This window comes from Diabrotica virgifera, chromosome 8 (assembly GCF_917563875.1).
Source record: "Diabrotica virgifera virgifera chromosome 8, PGI_DIABVI_V3a".
Lineage (NCBI taxonomy): Eukaryota > Metazoa > Arthropoda > Insecta > Coleoptera > Chrysomelidae > Diabrotica > Diabrotica virgifera.
In genome coordinates, this window is record NC_065450.1 from 177,348,079 (window position 1) to 177,368,650 (window position 20,572).

The following is a 20,572-nucleotide window of genomic DNA, read 5'->3' on the forward strand; positions in this document are numbered from 1 at the left end:
TTTAATTTGTAGTTTTTTTTTCTAACGAAAAACCACCAAAAGAGTTTTTTAATATACTAATTTGATTCATTGTCAATAAATAAATTAAACGTAGAAAATAATCAAAATATTATTTTTATACCTACGACACCCACGATCACAACGCACTAACTAATAATTACAAATTAAAAAATATAGTAGAGTATAAACACAAATATACAATACAGTAGTAGACAATAAACACAATAGCGTCAAGCGAACGCGTAAAGAAACTAGAAATATGTAGATCTAAAACATTGTATCTTAAGATCCACTAACTTCCTTTTCGAGATTTCGAGCCTGGCACGGAGACTCCAATTTAAACGTATGTTAAAAGTGCAATACCGCTCTCTCTCTGTCACTTACACAGGATGCTCATACAATCTTTCTCTTTTCTCACGAGCCACTATGCCGTTCGGCACTGGGATTTTTATGATTTTCATCCTTTATCCGGTCAGCTGTGGGTGGCCAGAGTCGGTAGATTTGCATTGCGCTACACAGTTGCCAGATTTGATATAATTTATAAAAATAAAGAGAAATATTCACAAAAAAAAATAAACAGACATTAAAATGTTTTTAAGATAAAAAATAGTTTCTGCATAGTTAGCAAGGTAGTGTCATGGCTCTATGGCACTACCTCACGGGCCGCCACTGACTGTTGGTTTCTTCTTGTTTTGTGATTTTATATATTTGTATTATAGTATATGTTTGATAATTTTGTATGTTTTCAGTTACCTGTTGAAAGTGGTGGGGGAGAAGGCAAATGCCTGTATATTGATAGTGAAGGGACTTTTCGGCCAGAACGTCTATTGGCTGTAGCTGAACGATATCAAATGACTGGACAAGATGTTTTAGATAATGTAGCGTATGCGAGAGCTTATAATACAGATCACCAAACAAGTTTACTTATACAAGCATCTGCTATGATGGCAGAATCTAGGTAAGTCTTTATAATTATTTGGTCAGTAGTACATGAAACAGGTTACTAACTTAAACATTCTCCATCCTCAATTTCAACTTTCATATTTCACTATGCATCCTCTACCTCTACACGCACGAGAGAGAGAGAGAAAGCAAGTGGAAATAAGTAAGAACATACAAGTTATTGAAACTGCATATGAGCAAGTATCATATCCATGAAAGATTCAAAATTTAGCTACTTCGGTACTAAACTTATAGTAATTAGACTGTACTAACATAAATTGTAACATAAAATACTTTACAAAATAAAAAAAAATATATGTTGTTCTCTAACGTGAAATTCACACTGGGATTGCAGTACGGTTAAGATAGGAATGCGCATTCAGCGTTGCCACAGTTCCTCTGCGACGCTCTTGAGAGAGCAATCAACAACTGGTGAAGACTGACAACCCTGTGCGTTTATTCCCCATTAGAAATGTATTGCCCTATCTTAGCCATACTGCATTCTCGGTGTGAATTTCTCAATAGACTCAAGAATTATTACCAAGTTAAAAGAGTATAAAAATGTATTGTGCTATACAGTCGAACCCGCTTATTGGATGAACCAACCAAATGAAAAAATGTTCATATTGGATGGTTTAAACAGCATATTTCCCGCGCTCCTAATCAAGCTACAATAACGAGAATTTGCCACAAGATGTATCACGTGTAATGCAAGGGCAAGGTATCGAATCTGAAAAACCCGATTTTTCATATTCGATAGTTGGAAATGGTAGGGACGATGTAATGTATTAAATCTATGTCATAGTCATCATTATCATCAGTAGCTTGACATTCCTTTGTGGGTCTTCACATTGTTCTATGATTTTACGTCATTCCGATATATCCTTTGCTTTGGTTTTTCAGTTGGTAATCTAAGTTCAGATCTTGTTCAACTTTTTCATGTTGGGGTCTTCCTCCAAAATTATAGTGACTGATGCATACATTATTTTCTTTTGCTCTATATACATATTATGGGCTTGAGGATTTTTCTTTCAAGCTAGATTGTAGTTTTTCATCGTTTTCTAGTTTGACTATGTATACGATCCATCTACAAGGTCTTGGCTTATGTTTCGTATATTTTTAATATTTGATTTTTCGTGTAATGTCATCAGATCGTCAATGTTTAATTTTTCTATTATATATTTTATTCACAATATCGGTCGTCCAGAAGAAAAGTGGCACAACTAAAAAATGTACAATTCCAGTTATTTTGTTAAATTGACTCCAAAAATCCTATACTTTTACCAGGAAAAGTGTCACATAGATATTCAACTTCATAAGATGGCGGTAGTGTCATTATTCTTTTGGCGGTAAAATGAATACGTTTATTCCGCAACAATGACACATTTGGGATTATGCTCTGACGTTTGATGTGAACGTATCGTTATTAATCCCGAAAACTGTTGTATTTCGAGAAGTGTCTTAGGTATTTTTCATTAATGTTAAAAAAGTGACCATTGTTTTAATAGAATAGTGACATAACTCAGAATGGTAACATTTTTTCTTTGTCAAATCAAATATTATAGTTTTTTTGGTTTTATTTCTTACACAATTAGAAACACTCACTTATCCATATTCTTCAACTTTAATTTATAAATTTTAGCAGTTACCGTTTAAAATTACAGTTATGTATATTAAGATCTAAAAAATCAATGTACATAGGGTTGGTAACTTTAAAATAATTTTTTTGCTTTTTTAGGTATGCCTTATTAATTGTAGATAGTGCAATGGCTCTATATAGAACCGATTATTCGGGAAGGGGAGAATTATCAGCCCGACAAATGCATTTAGCAAGATTTTTAAGGATGTTGTTACGTTTAGCTGATGAGGTAAATATTTATTGTCATTATTACTTTTCAACTTACAGTGTATAACAAGTCACGTAGAACAAGGAATACAAATGGGGCCCTCAGAGCAACAGTAACCTAAGTCACAAATTGAGCATTTTTAGATTAAAACACATCCTACCTCTACATTTGGCTAGATGGCGCTACATAATTTCTTGTTTCCTTAACAAATATACTGGAAATATGAATGCAAAGATTGCCTCAAATATTCTAAAAAATTTAACCTCAAATATTTTTCCTTCTTACCATACAGGTGGGCCAAACCTCTGATTCCTTTTGTTGTTAATGCTGAACTATGGAGTGTATAAAAAAAGTTTATAACAAAACTGATGTAGAAGACATCTACAACTCAAATTTATTTTCGATTATACAGGATCAATCAGAACATTGAAATGAACCAATGTTGTGTTTCTAACAATAAGACACCGAACTCTAACATTCTAACACCGAAATAATCTAACAACACTTACACAGAATTTAATGTACTACAATTTACTTTCACTACAGCTGTTTCAGCAAAATGCCTTTTTCAAGTAATGTATTTTTACTATGCGTCTACACTTTGTAGTCTTTAACTGAATAAGTTGAGGAGAGGAGAGCTGTTTGTCTTAAGTTAGTCATTCAGAATTATATCTGTATTATATAATTTATCAATTTCCATAGATTCTAATAAAAATAGCTTAAGGCCTTCATTTTGAATGTGAAGAATTTTAAATTGGTCATTAGAAGAATGATTATGATCTAGAAATAAAGTAAACTGTGTAAATGGAATCTGTTTTTCCATTATTCAAAGCGCTTTTGTATCGTGTTATACGTTTGCTAGTAGTTCTACCAGTTTGACAGATCTAAGTTTTTGGGCAGTCAAGTCACCACATATAAGTTTGTATACACCACTGTGTAAGTGCTTTTTCTTTTGGTTCTTGTTATTCTTAATATATTTGCTTAAGTTGTTTGTTCTGAAATTGGTGTTATTAAAGTACAAAGACTGAGATGGTTTGAACACATACTGATGTTTTGCAGAATTGCGTGGATGTTAATTAAACACCGAAGTACTTCTAGTCAGTTTTATTTTAAAAGAAAACTCAATAATTCTACAAATAACTTAAACATCAAAATCAACATTTATTTTTCCTTGACACTTATTTTTGCTTACAGTTGACATCTGACACTTATATAACATTGTTTCCAACTACATCATACAATAACAAAAATCCCCTAGATTTGCCGTTGCTTATTTTTACTGGGTATTCAACACATACAAAGAAGAAAAAATGCACTAATTAGGAGGATAACGAACTGGAAACCAAGAGGAAAAGAGAAAGACCAAAAATAAGATGGAAAGACCAGAATATATCAAAGATAGAAATTGCAAACTGCAGATAAAAGATTCAGAAACAGAGAAAATGCAAAAAGATAGTATAAGATTCCATTTCAAATCAATCAATTTTGGATCAAAAAAACTTTTGAATCTCCGATTTGTCTGAAAATTGGTATATAGCATCTGCGGGATGTAGAAATAAAACATTTAAGGTCGAATTGTCTTCTTCTTATTCTTCTTCTTTTTTTCTCAAAATGTTATTTTAAGCGTTTTTACAGGGATTTGGTATTTATTTAAACAAATTTGGATTTTCTATCATAAAGTATCAATGGAAAACATAATATGTATTTTAATAGAAGGGATTTAAAAATGTCATTATATGGCATTATAATAAGTTATTTTGATTCAAAACAAGTTTTTGATCAAATTTTATAGTGTAGAAAACGTTAAAATACCGTTTTTTACATTTTCCTCCATTCCAAAAATCATCATGGATTTGGCTGAAAATTTGCCCACAGATAGCGAGAATATACGACTTACAGTGGTTAGAAGGATTTGATTTATATTACAATACCAAAAAAAGTTACATGCAATATCCTAGTCAAAAATATAGGCGTCTACTGTAAGTACAATTAACTCGGAAAATATCGACCTCATGACAAAAATTGTTAAAAAGAAATTATAATAATTATAAATACGATTTATTTGGAACAATTTTAGTTCGTACCGTTTTTGTCGAAAAGTTAAAAATAGCGGAGATATTGAGCAAAAGCGGTTCTCCTTTAAAATCAAGATGGCGGCTAACGTAACGGAGGAATTCATTCGCGATTTTAAATTTAGACCCCCTAAAGATTAGAAAAATAAAATTTTGGGCAGCTCGGCATGCAAGGTCAAATGCTATCCCGACTGAACTAATATACTTTTGAGTCTGATATTATTGCATGTAACTTTTTTGGTATTGTAATATAATTCAAATCCTTCTAACCGCAAAAAGTCCTATGCTTTGGCTATCTGTGAGCAAATTTTCAGCCAAATCGATTATGATGTATTTTGGAAATGGAAGAAAATGTAAAAAGCGGTATTTTAACGTTTTCTACACTATAAAATTTGGTCAAAAACTTGTTTTGAATTAACTTGTTATAATGCCATATAATGACATTTTTGAGTCCCTTCTATTAAAATATTATTTTTTCCATTGATACTTTACGATAGAAATTGCAAATTTGTTTAAATAAACATCAAATCACTGTAAAATCGCATCAAATGACATTTTTAGAAAAAAAGAAGAAGAAGATTTTTTGACCTTAAATATCTTATTTTTACGTCCCGCAGAGGCTATACACCAAGTTTAAGAAAAATCGAAGATCCAAAAGTTTTTGCCTGAGTGATTTGACATGGAATGTACCATGGAAAGCAAAATAACATTTATGACATTTAAAAAATAACTGAAAGGATACAGTGATGAGTGCACTAAGAACTGGCAAAATAACGCAAAAGACGAAACACATAATACGTTGTGAAATAAAAAGAGATGAAACTAGTACAGGTGGGAAATTATCAATAGAGATAAATTTACATTATATTGATAGTTTTCCATGTTTAGACGTATCGAAGGAGTTTGGCAACTGCCACTGTGGCAGGAGAGTTTTACAAAATTCTCCTGTGACAGTTTGACTGCGATACATATAAAGGTGGGAAACTATCAATATACCTAATGTAAAATAGGTTTCCAATAATAATTTACCACATCTACTATGTTCATCTCTTTTTATTTCACAACATATTTTTTTCCGTGTTCTCTGTTATTTTGCCGGTTATTAGCGCACTCGTCACTGTATATGCGAACTAATCATTCCGTTGTTCTGACTGACCCTGTATAATCGAAAATAATTTTACTTATAGACGTCTTTGACATATATAATAGGCCTGGATCCCGCGTACTAAAAAAAGTTGATTAATAGCAAGCTGAAAATTTGTTAATAGCTTAACGGTGTCTAGTCGGACAAACTTTGATGCATGGGAACACTAGAACAGGGGAAGTTTAAATTGTGGAACGTGATTTTAATTATTGTGAAACGTGTCATCCTGACAAGTTTATGATTGTGAAAATTAGCAGGTTGTTTTTAAGTTTATTTAATATCAAACTTTATATAATATACATATGTAGAATTGTAAATATTTTACCTTAATTTTTAAGACCCCTGTATATATTTTCTCTTTAATTATTATTACAAACACGAAACGAACGTACGTCGACGCCCACAGCTACAGATGTGTGGACAGATGGGTGGAACCAATCGGCGGGTGGCGGTAAGTAGATTGTGTTTATTTTCAATCGTCCTTAAGACATAAAAATAACAAGGAGAGCCCTTTGAACAAATTTTAATAGCGTAGTTCTCACGAAAGCGAATTAAACCATGAGAAGAGGGAGATTAGCAGTAAAAGAATTTTATTTAGCGTGAGGGTTCGATGGGTAGTCGATTTTGAGATTCTGAGGAAAGACGTTGTATTTGGCAATAATCGAAAGGACGAAGTTTAAGACTTACTTATATATTGACAAGCCGGTCATATATTAAGTAGATTAACGCGATTATTTCAAAGACAGTTTCTTTTGTGAGAACTCGTAAAATTTTAGTCGCAATTACACAAACACTTTTAATAATAATAATAATAATAAACCGACTTTTTTTTTACATTTCGTCAATTTAATAGTATCTATAATTTAGTCATCTATTTTATTAATTAAAACTGTTAAACATCAAACGGACTTTTATTACGGTTGTCTTTAACGAATCCTACATTTTGGGGGCTCAACCGGGATCTAATAAAGACAATTTCGTCGTAAAAAGTTCGCGAAATACCGTAAAGTGACGTGTAATTTAAAAAATCGACTCAAGTGACGTGACTTAATTTTTGGAAACTGTTTATGACTGTTCGTGAAACGTGGTAACTGTTGGTGAATTGTTGTGTTGGTGGAGTAGCAGGCTAGTACAGTGTAGACGACGCTGTTAAGCAAATACGACGGCTGTTTGGGCAGTGACGACGACGACACGCAATCATAGCAAGCAGTATTACCCAGGAGAAATCAGGTGTGTTTTTTCCAATATTTTACAAGTAGTCAAAACACTTTATTCTGGTGTCTGCAAAGTAGAAACCTGACCAAAGTTTATTTTTTTCGAGGAACTGTGAACTGGAACTTTGACGATAAACAGTGAATGTTGAGAAAGAACTATCATAAATTATTTAACGATTAACTTTTTTTGCTTTTTTCATTGTTTTTTGTTCATTTATTTTAATAAATCATAACTTTGTTACTATTTGTAGTAAATATTGATAATTTTGAAGTAAAAGCGACTACAATTCTACAGTTTACATTAATACAATTTGCATACGAGAAAAAATAATCTAACTTTGTAGTTAAAAGATAATCTAACTTTTTATTTTTTTTATTATATACCTTTTTAAAATGCAGTCTAAACAAACTCTTAACGATTTTCCAAAAATTAGTTTAAATCTTAGGAATTCGACATTAAGTGCTGTTAAGGCCTTGCATGTTGTTGCATACGGTGATAAAGGGTTGCCGCGACAAACAAGGAAGAACTTGCGGAATTTTACAAATTTTGCGTGGGATAAAGAATCCGAGGAATATTCCACGAAAATAGACAACGTGAGAAATAAACTAAGTATGCTGGACTTAGTAGCAGTTTGCAATGTTTTGGATCTGAACTACGCTGGTTCAGAGGACGACGTGATTGAACATATTTGTTCATTTTTGAACGACTTCAATTTTGAAGACGAGAATGACGATGAAGACGAAGACGCTAGCGACGATGACGGTGATAAAGTCGGTTATCACAAGGAAAACTGTAAAGACGTTACCGAGGACGATGGCTATAATGAGGATAACGACGCAAATAGTGATAAAGACGCTTATCACGAGGAAGAAGGTAAAGACGTTACCGGCGACGATAATAATGATGACGATATGGAAGATGAAAGGACGACGGATTTATATACGAGGAATATATCAAAATCAAACAAAATGACGAGAGGTAGACTGAATGATTCATTTGCCTTAACTTTTAGAGACGTAGAGGACAGTATAAGAACTTTCGACGGAAAAGATGATTATCCCATAGGAAAATAGATCGCTGATTTTGAAGAAATTTCCAATCTGATGGGATGGAATGATTTGCAAATGCTAATTTTTGCTAAACGATCTCTAAAAGGAATAGCTAAACTGTATATACAGTCAGAGAAAGGAGTTAATAGCTGGAAGCTCCTGAAGAAAAAACTGACAGCAGAGTTTGAGAACAAAATAAGTAGTGCTGAAATACACAAAATACTGATGAATAGAAAGAAGAAACAAGGTGAAAGCGCACAGGAGTATGTACTAAAAATGAGAGAAATCGGTAGCAGAGGAAACATCGAAAATGAAGTCATAATGCAGTATATAATTCAGGGAATTAAGGACGACCCTGCTAATAAAGTAATACTTTATGGTGCCAAAAATTTCGGTGACTTTAAAGAGAAGATTAAACTGTACGAATTAATTAAAAAACAGACGACTCAAAAATCAGTTAAAACCGAGACGCATAAAAAGACGTGGACGAACGAGAAAGTAAGACGAGATGAAAGAAGAACGCCTCAAAGTAGGAATAAAAGGAAGAAAAATGTTTCAATTGTGGAAGTCAAGGACACAGATCGAAAGATTGTCCTGACAAAGTCAAGGGAGTGAAATGTTTTCGATGCCATCAGTTTGGACACATCTCTTTTAGATGCAATGACGGAGAAGAGGAACCATCAACTTCTGGACATGTAAATGTTATTAACTTGGGGTATAAAAACTCGGTAACATTGAAGGTTGGAAAATTATCACTACGTGCATTATTGGATACAGGAAGTGACATCAGTTCAGTAAGAGAGGATGTTTTTGAAAAATATTTTGATGACGTGATTCTTTCACAAAACGTATTATATTTAAGTGGATTAGGTAGTACGAAAGTTAAATCTTTAGGTTCATTTAATAGAATGGTAGAAATTCAAGGAGAGGATTTTAATATATTATTTCATGTTATTCCAAAAGGAGCACTAGACGTTGAAATTATTCTCGGAAACAATATATGTACTGAGACAAGCGGAGGTTACAATAATCGAAGACCGAATAATTTTATCTAAAAAAGAGTAGATACTTTCATAAGGAGGATTACAATAATTCGCGAGACGACAGTCAATAATGATTTTCAGCTGAACCATACAGAAGATACAAAAATAAAGACGGAGATAATGGAATTCGAAGACTATCGCGAAAGTGAAGATATAAAACATGTAAAAATTACAACAGGCGTACCAAGAGGATATGGACAAGTAGAACTCATCAATATAACGTTGATCTCAGTATTAACTAAACTCAGTCTAGAGGAACTGACGAAGTGGTGTAAACACATTCATAAGTCGCAACGGTTCTTTAATGCAACTTATCAAAGAAGCATAAATTCGACGCCGTTTGAAGTACTGTTCGGAACGAAGATGAAGAACAAAGAAGATTTGAGGATGAAGGAGATCATAGAACAGGAGATAATTAAACAATTTGATGAAGATAGAGAGATGCTGAGAAACGAGAGTCGATGTCAGTTTGGATTGAGTAATAGGCCTACGGTGTTTCAAGGGTTTATTAGGAGCATTATATATAGAGAACTGCAGATTAATCAAACTGTCTAACTCATCAAGAAGAGATAGAAACAGAATTGCATACAGACGCCAGCAGTTGTGGATATGGAGCGTGTCTTTTACAAAGATCGGAAAACCATAATAAACTTCACCCAGTTTATTACATTAGCAAGAAAACAACTCCAGCCGAGGAAAAATATATGAGTTATGAGCTAGAAGTGTTAGCTATAAATTCAAGCGGTGAAAAAATTTCGTTTTTTTCTACTCGGAATCAAATTTAAAAAATATACAGATTGTTTCGCATTTACGAAGACGAGGTGTAGAAAGGAGTTAACTAGCAGAGTTGTCAGATGGTCATTAATACTGGAAGATTGTCGATACGAGCTGAAACACAGAAAGAGAACAAGGATGGCACGTAGACATGTTAAGTTTATACCCGATAGTGATGGCAATAAACGGGTACTGAGTATATATGAAGACATGGATACAGAACTACACGGAATTCAGGACGAATTCGAGCAGGATGGCCGAATGTAGAATTGTAAATATTTTACCTTAATTTTTAAGACCCCTGTATATATTTTCTTTTTAATTATTATTACAAACACGAAACGAACGTCCGTCGACGCCAACAGCTACAGATGTGTGGACAGATGGGTGGAACCAATCGGCGGGTGGCGGTAAGAAGATTGTGTTTATTTTCAATCGTCCTTAAGACATCAAAATAACAAGTAGAGCCCTTTGAACAAATTTTAATATTGTAGTTCTCACGAAAGCGAATTAAACCATGAGAAGAGGGAGATTAGCAGTAAAAGAATTTTATTTAGCGTGAGGGTTCGATCGTATTTGGCAATAATCGAAAGGACGAAGTTTAAGACGTACTTATATATTGACAAGCCGGTCATATATTAAGTAGATAAACGCGATTATTTCAAAGACAGTTTCTTTTGTGAGAACTCGTAAAATTTTAGTCGCAATTACACAAACACTTTTACATTTCGTCAATTTAATAGTATCTATAATTTAGTCATCTATTTTATTAATTAAAACTGTTAAACATCAAACGGACTTCTATTACAGTTGTCTTTAACGAATCCCACATATATGAAAAAATGTTTTTCCGACAAATATGTTGGGCATTTTAATAAGTCCGACACGTAGAACGTATCAAATGACAGGAATTATATTGGTGGTAAATATCAGTCTGATTTTTGCATGAGAGTTTAATAAAAGGGTAACAAATGAATTGGAAGATCTGTCTGACAAAATACATGGATGTTTTCGTACTCTGACGTTCGAAACCTGTAATCTGTTCCACAAATAAAACTTCCCCTATTCCAGTGTTCCCCTACATCAAAATTTGTCCGACTAGACACCGTTCAGCTATTAACAAATTTTCAGCTTGCTATTAATCAACTTTTTTTTGGTACGCGGGATCCAGGCCTATAAATTTTGTTGTGCATATTTTTTATAATAATTCATAACAAAATAAAACCAGAAGTTTGGCGCACCCTGTATAACATGGATATAAATCGATCCTATCGATTTCATTGCACAAATTATCCGTGTATTTATTGTTTTGCAGTTCGGTGTGGCAGTAGTTATAACAAATCAAGTCGTCGCCCAAGTAGATGGAGCTGCGATGTTCAATGCTGATCCAAAAAAGCCCATCGGTGGTAACATAATGGCTCATGCTTCCACGACAAGACTGTATCTCAGAAAAGGTCGAGGTGAAACGCGAATGTGCAAAATCTATGATTCTCCATGTTTACCAGAATCGGAAGCCATGTTTGCCATAAATGCTGATGGTATAGGTGATGCAAAGGAGTAAAATGATGTTTATAAGATGTAAATATTATGTTAATATAATTTATGTATAAGTTTTGCAAAAGTTTTATAGAATTTTAAAAGTTTAGGTATTATTTTCTGAATGAATTATTCATATAATTTAGATCTAAATGGTGTAAAGTACTCAGAAACTGCCATGAATCAAGACATGTAGTAAGCGAAAAAAAGAAATAAAGTAATATACAGGGTGATCAACTTTTATGATTAAGTTCGTTATCTCTGTTAGAAGATAGCAAAAAGTTATTGGCGAAAGTAGCAGGTAGCTGTAAGCTTAGACGAAGAGGCAGCGCTGAAAAATCTCTTTGAATTTACTAAAGCTAAATTTTTCACAGTTTATTACTGTGAGTGTGTAGAGAAACATACTGCGGTCGGTCAAGCGAAACGTAGAACAGGGGTTACTGAGAGGGTATCAAAGTTGCTTTCCTACGAAGGTAATTAAATCCATTTACTAAGGCTGAAAATCAGTACACACGTTCTAAATTAAATATAAATAAAAGTTATTATAGTCGGTCAGCTGTATGACGGGACAGAGCCGGTCGGTCGGCCCCAGTGAATGTACAGGGTTATTCACTATATTTTCATCCCCTTGTAAACTGCTTTATTTACAGAATTAGAAAAAAAATGTAAAATACAAAAGTTATTCGATTTTTTAATTATGATTTTTTGCCATATATATCGTACCAGTGACGTCATCCATCTGGGCGTGATGACGTAATCGACTATTTTTTTTAATGAGAATAGGGGTCTAGTGCTAGCTCATTTGAAAGGTTATTCAATTCTCTATACAGTACTATAAACCTTAAGATCATTATTTATACAGGCTGTCCAAAATTTTTTTTTGAATTATTAATTAAACAATTAATTTAATTAAAAAAAAATTTTGGACACCCTGTATAATTAATCATGTTAATGTTTATATTACTGAATAGGGAATTGAATAATCTTTCGAATGAGCTAACACTAGACCCCTATCCCCATTTAAAAAAATAGTCGATTACCTCATCACGCCCAAATGGATGACGTCACTAGTACGATATATATGTCAAAAAAACATAATTTAAAAATCGAATAACTTTTGTATTTTACATCTTTTTTCTAATTCTGTAAATAAAGCAGTTTACAAGGGGGTCAAAATATAGTGAATAACCCTGTACATTCATTGGGGCCGACCGACCGGCTCTGTCCCGTCATACAGCTGACCGACTATAATACCTTTTATTTATATTTAATTTAGAATGTGTGTACTGATTTTCAGCCTTAGTAAATGGATTTAATTACCTTCGTAGGAAAGCAACTTTGATACCCTCTCAGTAACCCCTGTTCTACGTTTCGCTTGACCGACCGCAGTATGTTTCTCTACACAATCACAGTAATCAACTGTGAAAAATTTAGCTTTAGTAAATTCAAAGAGATTTTTCAGCGCTGCCTCTTGGACTAGCTGCATATTTCCTTTAAAATGTTTCGTCTTTCGGCAATTTTTCCTAATCTCTAAATCTAAGCGCAAACTGGCTAAATACCTAATATAAAAATTTATGTCTAAGAAATGACCATCATACTTCCAAGACATTATCAGTTTTTAACCAGCTGCATTTACCAATCATTTAAATACATAAGGACCAAATTTTACCTCTAAATCCCTACGCCGTTTTAACTCGGACTGTTTCAATTTTTTTAGACCTGTATAACAAACGTGTTTATATGGAGAATTTCTAATTTCCCGAAAAATAAAGGAAAAACGCATAGATATAAGCACTTATTTTTTATCACTTACATAAAAAGGAACATGAAAATTTTGTTACATAGACTAACTTTTATCGTATTTCAATAATTCTGTAGAAATTTTGTATAAATTAAATGTCATTGAATAAACTTTTGAAATGACAAATATTTTTGAAATGAAAGAGCAAGAAATGTAAAAGAAATTAATTTAAAATTTTACCTCTGTGAAATATAAATTTTCCAAGTAGTACATTCTTTCACGGATTTTGCTGTAAATTTTAAAGAACCGCTTGGATTTACATGAAATTTGGCATACGCATAGCTAACATGTCAAAGAGAAAAAGTGATGTGGTGCCGATGTGTGCTTTTGTCCTAGGGGTGAGTTTCACCCCATCTCGGGGGTGAAAAAATATATGTGTAAGATAAGTCCCGAAATGGATAAACTGACTAATTTTAAGCAACTTTTGTTCTACAGAGTTTTTTCACCAAATCAATACTTTTCGAGTTATTTACAAGTGAATATGTTCATTTTTCAACAAAATAACCACGTTTTTAGGCGGTTTTTCGCAAATAACTCAAAACCTAGGCATTTTGTCGAAAAAAATATTCTTACCAAAACTATAGCCTATAAAAAAAGTGAAAAAAACGGTGTATATGTTAGGTCTCTATACCTAGCAAAAGAAGAGTTGTAGCTAATGAAAAATAGGTTCATATTCGAAAAATTCCAAATAGAATAATTCAATGTGAAATATCCAAATACCGAAGCATTCTTGGGGAAAACACATTACCACTTTTTTAAAGTGTTTAAAAAAAGCTATACGTATTTCTGTTTTTATAAAAAAAAATTTCTAGCATCAAATGTAACCAAGTTACGCTCAAAATAAAGTTGGTACCTTTTGTTTTGGCAAAATAAAATCAGGAAGATCACCTCCCAATTAGCAACTTAAATGAAATTAATCGTTACCGCTTCACAAGTTACTTTACTTATGTTGTGTTTATGTGATCTGTAAGTTTCATCGATTTAAAGTGCTTATTTTTGAAAAAATTTAGTTCTAAAGTAAATTTTTAAAAAATTTTAAGTTTGAAAAAAATGCTTTTTTTTCAAAATAACTTAAAAATTGTTAGAGGTACCAAAAATCTTAAACAATAAAAAAGTCGGCTTTACTTTTCTGAATATTTTGTATTTTTTTGTTTTTCTGTAAGACACAAATTGGTTAAGATTCGGTGTTTCTAAATTTGTATACACTCGTAATAAGTGACTCGTTTAAATCCTTTTAACTACAGCTCTTTCAAAAATACGGACTTTGAACCGATGAAACTTCCAGATCATCTGATTAATACATACGGGAGTAAACAAGAATGTGTGTGTACTTTGTACGCACGTAAGAAGTTATACTTCTACTACATATTATGTGATTTTTAAGACTATACCAAAAATTTAAAAAAATAAAAGAATAAAACGCACACAAACACATTGAAAAATGCCACAAAGAAAAAATGATTTCTGGACGATAATAATTGTTGGCAAAAATTTTAAATACGCATTTGCTGAAAAAAAAATTATATAACAAATATACTTACAATCATAATATGCATAAAAAAATAAAAAAATAAAACTTGCATCGGGAATTGAACCCTTGAATTTCGTGCCGCTTTGACTCGTAATCGAAGCGTAGACTCACTCGTCCAATCGCACATTATTTATCATGTGGAAAAATACGGTAACTGAACGTTTTACTGTTTGACAATTGTTTTGAAAATTATGTAGTTTAAATTTTGTGGAAGAAAATATAAAAATATAAAAAAACAGTAAGAAAACAATATATTAGATGAAGATTGGTAGAACTTTTGTTGGTAATCAAATTAAGTATGTAAATCAAAGCATTACATACCTACTAGATAAATAAATCTACGCCAAAAAATCATAATTTAAAAATAAAAATGGAACCTAATTTGGGATTTCTCTCTAAAATCCGCATTCTTGAGAAAATAAATGTATGTATTTCAACCTAATCCAAATGTATAATTACAATATGATTATAATAAAAACTAGGTACTTACCAAATTAGAATGAGTTTTCCTTGTCCAAAATAGTCCAAAAGTCCAAAAATATAGGTATATGAAAACTATTTAAAAAGGCAGTATAACTATTAACTAACTTTTGTTTGTTGTTTCTTTTCACACAAATTTTAAAACGCAACAACCATAAATAATCTAACTACAGCTGTGCCACAGCCACCATATTGAATAATTTTTGACATGTCATTTGAACATCCAATCAGAACAAAGTTATAATGCGCATGCGCCCGGTCGCTAGGTTTTCCCATATAAAAATTTACCCTCTATCGCCGGTAAAGAAGTATAACTTCAAAAACTTGTGAAGTGGTAACAATTAAGTTCAATTGAAATGCTAATTAGGGGGTGATTTTCCCGATTTCTTACCAAAAAAAGGGGCTAACTTTATTTTGAGCGTAACTTGTTTACTTTTGATGCTAAAAATTTTTTTAAAAAACAAAAATAAGCATTTTTTAAACACTTTAAAAAATTTAAAATGAGTTTTGCCCAAAAAAGTGCTTCGTTTTTTGGTTATGGCACGTTAAAATATTTGATTTGGAATTTGACGAATATGAACCTATTTTTCATTAGCTATAACTCTGCTTCTACTAGGTATACGACCTAATATATACATCATGTTTTTCACTTTTTTACGTTCTATAAATTTGATAAGAATTTTTTTTCGACCAAATACTTACTTTTTGAGTTATTTGCGAAAAACCGTCTCAAAACGTGGATTTTGTAAAAAAAATAACATGTTCACTCGCAAATAACTCGAAAAGTATTAACTTGGTGTAAAAACTTTATAGAACAAAAGTTGCTTAGAATTAGCCATTTTATCTATTTCCGGACTTATTTGGAACATATATTTTCACCCCCAAAAGGGGGTGAAACTCACCCCTAGGGCAAAAGCACAGATCGGCACAATATCACTTTTTTTGTTTGACTTGTTAACTATGTGTATGCCAAATTTCATGGCAATCCAAGGGGTTCTTTAAAATCTAGAGGTTTTGCAATATTTTACCTTTAAAGAACGTACTAAAGCACTTTCTGACATATTTTGTTACAATTTATTGACAAAAAAGTGAAAAATTTACTTGTGTACTTTGACTTTCACCTTCTCAATTGTCTATTGCAGTAAACTCATATAATTTAATAATAATGGGAGAAAAAAATCTTATTTTCTGTACTTTGTTTGTTAAGCCTGTGTACTAAAAAACAGATTGTATCTGAATGTGGCTAGTTCCATTCTTAAAATAGATTAAATAATATATTTTATTATGTAATCATTTGTTTCATTTATACTAAGTATAATTTAAACCTACACATGTCAAGTTTGTCTCGCAATATATCCTATGTCTTCCATAGAAAACGTCGGGTTCGTTGGGAAAAATATTCCCATGATCTTTTTTTGCATAATCATATTCGTGAGACACCCCAGAATAAGGTGCACGAAGTCGCCCACGCGAAAAGTTGTCCAATTTTTTTTTACCAAATTGCAAAAGTCAATATTTTCTTCCCAGACAAATTTTTTTTAGATTTTTTGGACCATTCTGGACAAAAAAGGGTTCTAGTAATTTTTCTCTTAAAATGATCGTTTTCGAGTTGTAAGCAATTTAAAATTGAAAAACGAAAAAGGCGATTTTCAAGGGCCAAAAGCACCAGCGAAAAATATTATTTTTGAGGTTACCAAGTGCCTAAATTAAAGTTCAGACCTTCTTTTATCAGTTCCCGATGAGCATTTTGGGCTTGTTTTATTTTAAACTGTTTTTTTAATTGTTAATGCAGCGCTTATGACAGGGCAGGCGCTCGGGTTGTCGCGCGTCTGGACTATATATCGCACACCTAGTTCAATAGTGCCACAAGTGCAAAACACAATATTCTCGAGAAATGAGCAAAACGTTCTGTAGCAAACGCGTTATGCCCTGTAAATAATTTATTTTGAGAATGACTGGCTTCGAAATTACAATTTAGGTAGCATATTATACAGTTATTCGCTGGATCTTATTACAATTTATTAAAAATAAAACGTTATTATGATTTTGATAGTTATGGCGATATTGCATTGTGAAGAAAGTCATTTATAAAACGATACCTAGGAGATACGGCGGCAATATAATGAAAAAAGCAATTGATTTTTGCAGTTGTGGCTGTATTGAATTACATCGGTTGTATTGTGGCAGTGTATATTATCACCACATCTCTCTTGATTTTTGCAGTTGTGGCCATATTGAACGTATTTAATTACATCGGTTGTATTGTGGCAGTGTATATTATCGCCACATCTCCCAGTTATGGCCATATTGCATTTTCAAAACCTCCAAAAACCCTACAGTGAAATACCGAAGTAACTTACTTTATACTTATCCAAAACAATATTTTAGTTCAGGCTGTATTGAATTAGATGGGCCATTATATAGGCAATATTTTACAGCCTTAACCCAAAATTCGATTTTTTTGCAGTTGTGGCACAATTGAACTAGGTGTGCGATATAGTCTGGGCTGATTATCGGAGAATAGGCGATTTTTGGGAAAACTTATTTATTATACCAGCAATTTTATTGCTGGAATCGAAGCTTATGATTATATATATTAATAATATAGGTATGCAAAGTCCTCAGATAGTGTGCTACTTTTTTTATTAACAAAATGGCGCCCCAAAATTGTGTTTTTTTCAGTTTTTGCTCCATAACTCCGAACATTTGAACTTTACACCAAAAACACCCTAATAAAAATTCACCGAAATTAAATTCTGCATAAAGACATGTTTTCCCGATCTGCTCCGACGAAAATTTTCCTCGGAAAATGCGGGTTTTCCCAACAAAATCTTTAAATTTCAAATAAAGTTTTAGATAAGTAATTATCTACCAATAATTAAATAACTCGGTGACATAAAAGCTTTCTTGGTTTAGATTATAGTTCCAGAAGCCGGTGAAAATTAAACGAATATTTTAGCAAAAATTCAGTTGTTAATTAATAATTTACGGTCGCAATAATAACCAAAATAATTATGATACACTGATCAAACTTTGAAATCTTATAAAGATGAGACGCCTATTTAATATTTTGTGGACAAAATATAAATTTTTAATTTTTTTGAATAATCTTTAAATGTTAAAAAAATAGTTATAAACAAATTAACGTTTCTCAGAAAGTTTTTATTACATTCCAATTTTAAAAAACTAGGTAAAATGCGTATTTCAAAGATCTTGAAAATGAATGCTTTTAAACTTTTTTGCAACTGTTTGCAACAAAGTTATGAAACAGCAAAGTTAACATACGATTGCTACGTTGTTTATAATGTTTTTTAATTCTTTCAAAGCGTAAAAGTGAGTTTAAAGTACAAGCTAATTACTTACAAAAAATATCGATTATTAGTTTAATATTTATATTTTAATTAAAGATAATAAATATTTTTTTTTGTAATTTACACGCGCGAAAGTCGACTAATACAGTACCGTAGCTAAAATTTTCACTCGAGACGACGACCGTCGCGCGACGTGCACTAGTTAATAAATAATATTATGTATTATAACCCGTCCATGGCTCTGTATCAAGCCTACTTTCGCGCTAAAAGTTACAAAAAAAAACATTTTTAATCTTTGATTAAAATATAACCATTGAACTAATGTTTGATATTTTTTGAGAGTAATTAGTTTGTGCCATAAACTCACTTTTAAGCTTTGAAACAATTAAAACAAATTTTAAACAACGGAGTAATCGTATGTTTACTTCGCTGTTTCATAATTTTTTGCAAATGGTTGGAAAAAAATTTTAAAGCATTCATTTTCAAGACCTTTGAAATACGCATGTTAAGTATTTTTTAAAATTATACTATAATAAATAATTTCTGAGAAATGTTAATTTGTTTATAACTATTTTTTTTAAACATTTAAAGATTATGCAAAAAAAAATGAAAAATTTATATTTTGTCGACAAAATATTAAACAGGGATCACATCTTTATAATCTTTTTAAGTTTGATCAATGTCTCATGATTATTTTGGTTGTTATTGCGACTGTAATTTGTTAACTAACAATTGAATTGTTGCTAAAATATTCGTTTAATTTTCACCGGCTTCTGCAGTTATAATCTATACCAAGAAAGCTTTTATTTCACTAAGTTATTTAATTATTGACAAATAATTACCTGTCCAAAAAATTTATTTGAAAATTCGAGATTTTGTTGGGAAAACCCACATTTTCCGAAGAAAATTTTCGTCGGAGGAAATCGGGAAAAACATGCCTCTATGTAGAATTAAATTGGGGTAAATTTTTATTTGAGTGTTTTTGGTGTAAAGTTAAAATCTTCGGAGTTATAGACCAATAATTGGAAAAAACACGATTTGGGGCGCCATTTTGTTAATAAAAAAAGTAGCACACTATCTGCGGACTTTGCATACCTATATTATTAATCTATAGGATCATAATATTCGATTCCAGCAATAAAATTGCTGGTAAATAACCTTTCTTTGTACTTTACTAATTAGACCAGCGTATTATAACTATTTTTTTTTCAAAATTTAAAGATTATGCAAAAAAAAACGAAAAATTTATATTTTGTCGATAAAATATTAAATAAGCATCTCATCTTTATAATCTTAATAAGTTTGATCAATGTATCATGATTATTTTGGTTATTATTGCGATCGTAAATTGTTAATTAACAATTGAATTGTTGCTAAAATATTCGTTTAATTTTCACCGGCTTCTGGAATTACAATCTATACAAAGCTTTGATGTCACTAAGTTATTTAATTATTGATTAATAATTACTTACCTAAAACTTTATTTGAAAATTAGAGATTTTGTTGGGAAAACCCGCATTTTCCGAGGAAAATTTTCGTCGGAGCAAATCGGGAAAAACAAATCTCTATGTATAATTTAATTGCGGTGAATTTTTATTTGGGTGTTTTTGTTGTAAAGTTAAAATCTTCGGAGTTATAGAGCAATAATTGAAAAAAATACGATTTGTCGGCGCCATTTTGTTTATAAAAAAAGTAGCACACTATCTGCGGACTTTGCATACCTATATTATTAATATATAGGATCTTATAATTCGATTCCAGCAATAAAATTGCTGGTAAATAACTTTTCCATTAATTTTGCTAATTAGCTCTGAGTAATAATATAAT

At 31.7% G+C, this 20,572-nt stretch overlaps 1 protein-coding gene across 2 annotated transcripts in view; it reads left to right on the forward strand.

Moving 5' to 3' along the window:
* The window catches only part of LOC114328929 (DNA repair protein RAD51 homolog 1), a 32,870-nt gene extending 16,146 nt beyond the window's left edge, over positions 1-16,724 (forward strand). For both annotated transcript variants that reach the window (XM_050658196.1, XM_050658197.1), the window contains exons 4-6: positions 750-958; positions 2,681-2,810; positions 11,402-16,724. In XM_050658196.1, coding sequence (XP_050514153.1) covers positions 750-958; positions 2,681-2,810; positions 11,402-11,647 — 585 coding nt within the window. In that variant the 3' untranslated portion in view covers positions 11,648-16,724. The remainder of the gene's footprint in view (positions 1-749; positions 959-2,680; positions 2,811-11,401) is intronic.
* The last annotated feature ends 3,848 nt before the right edge of the window (positions 16,725-20,572 follow it).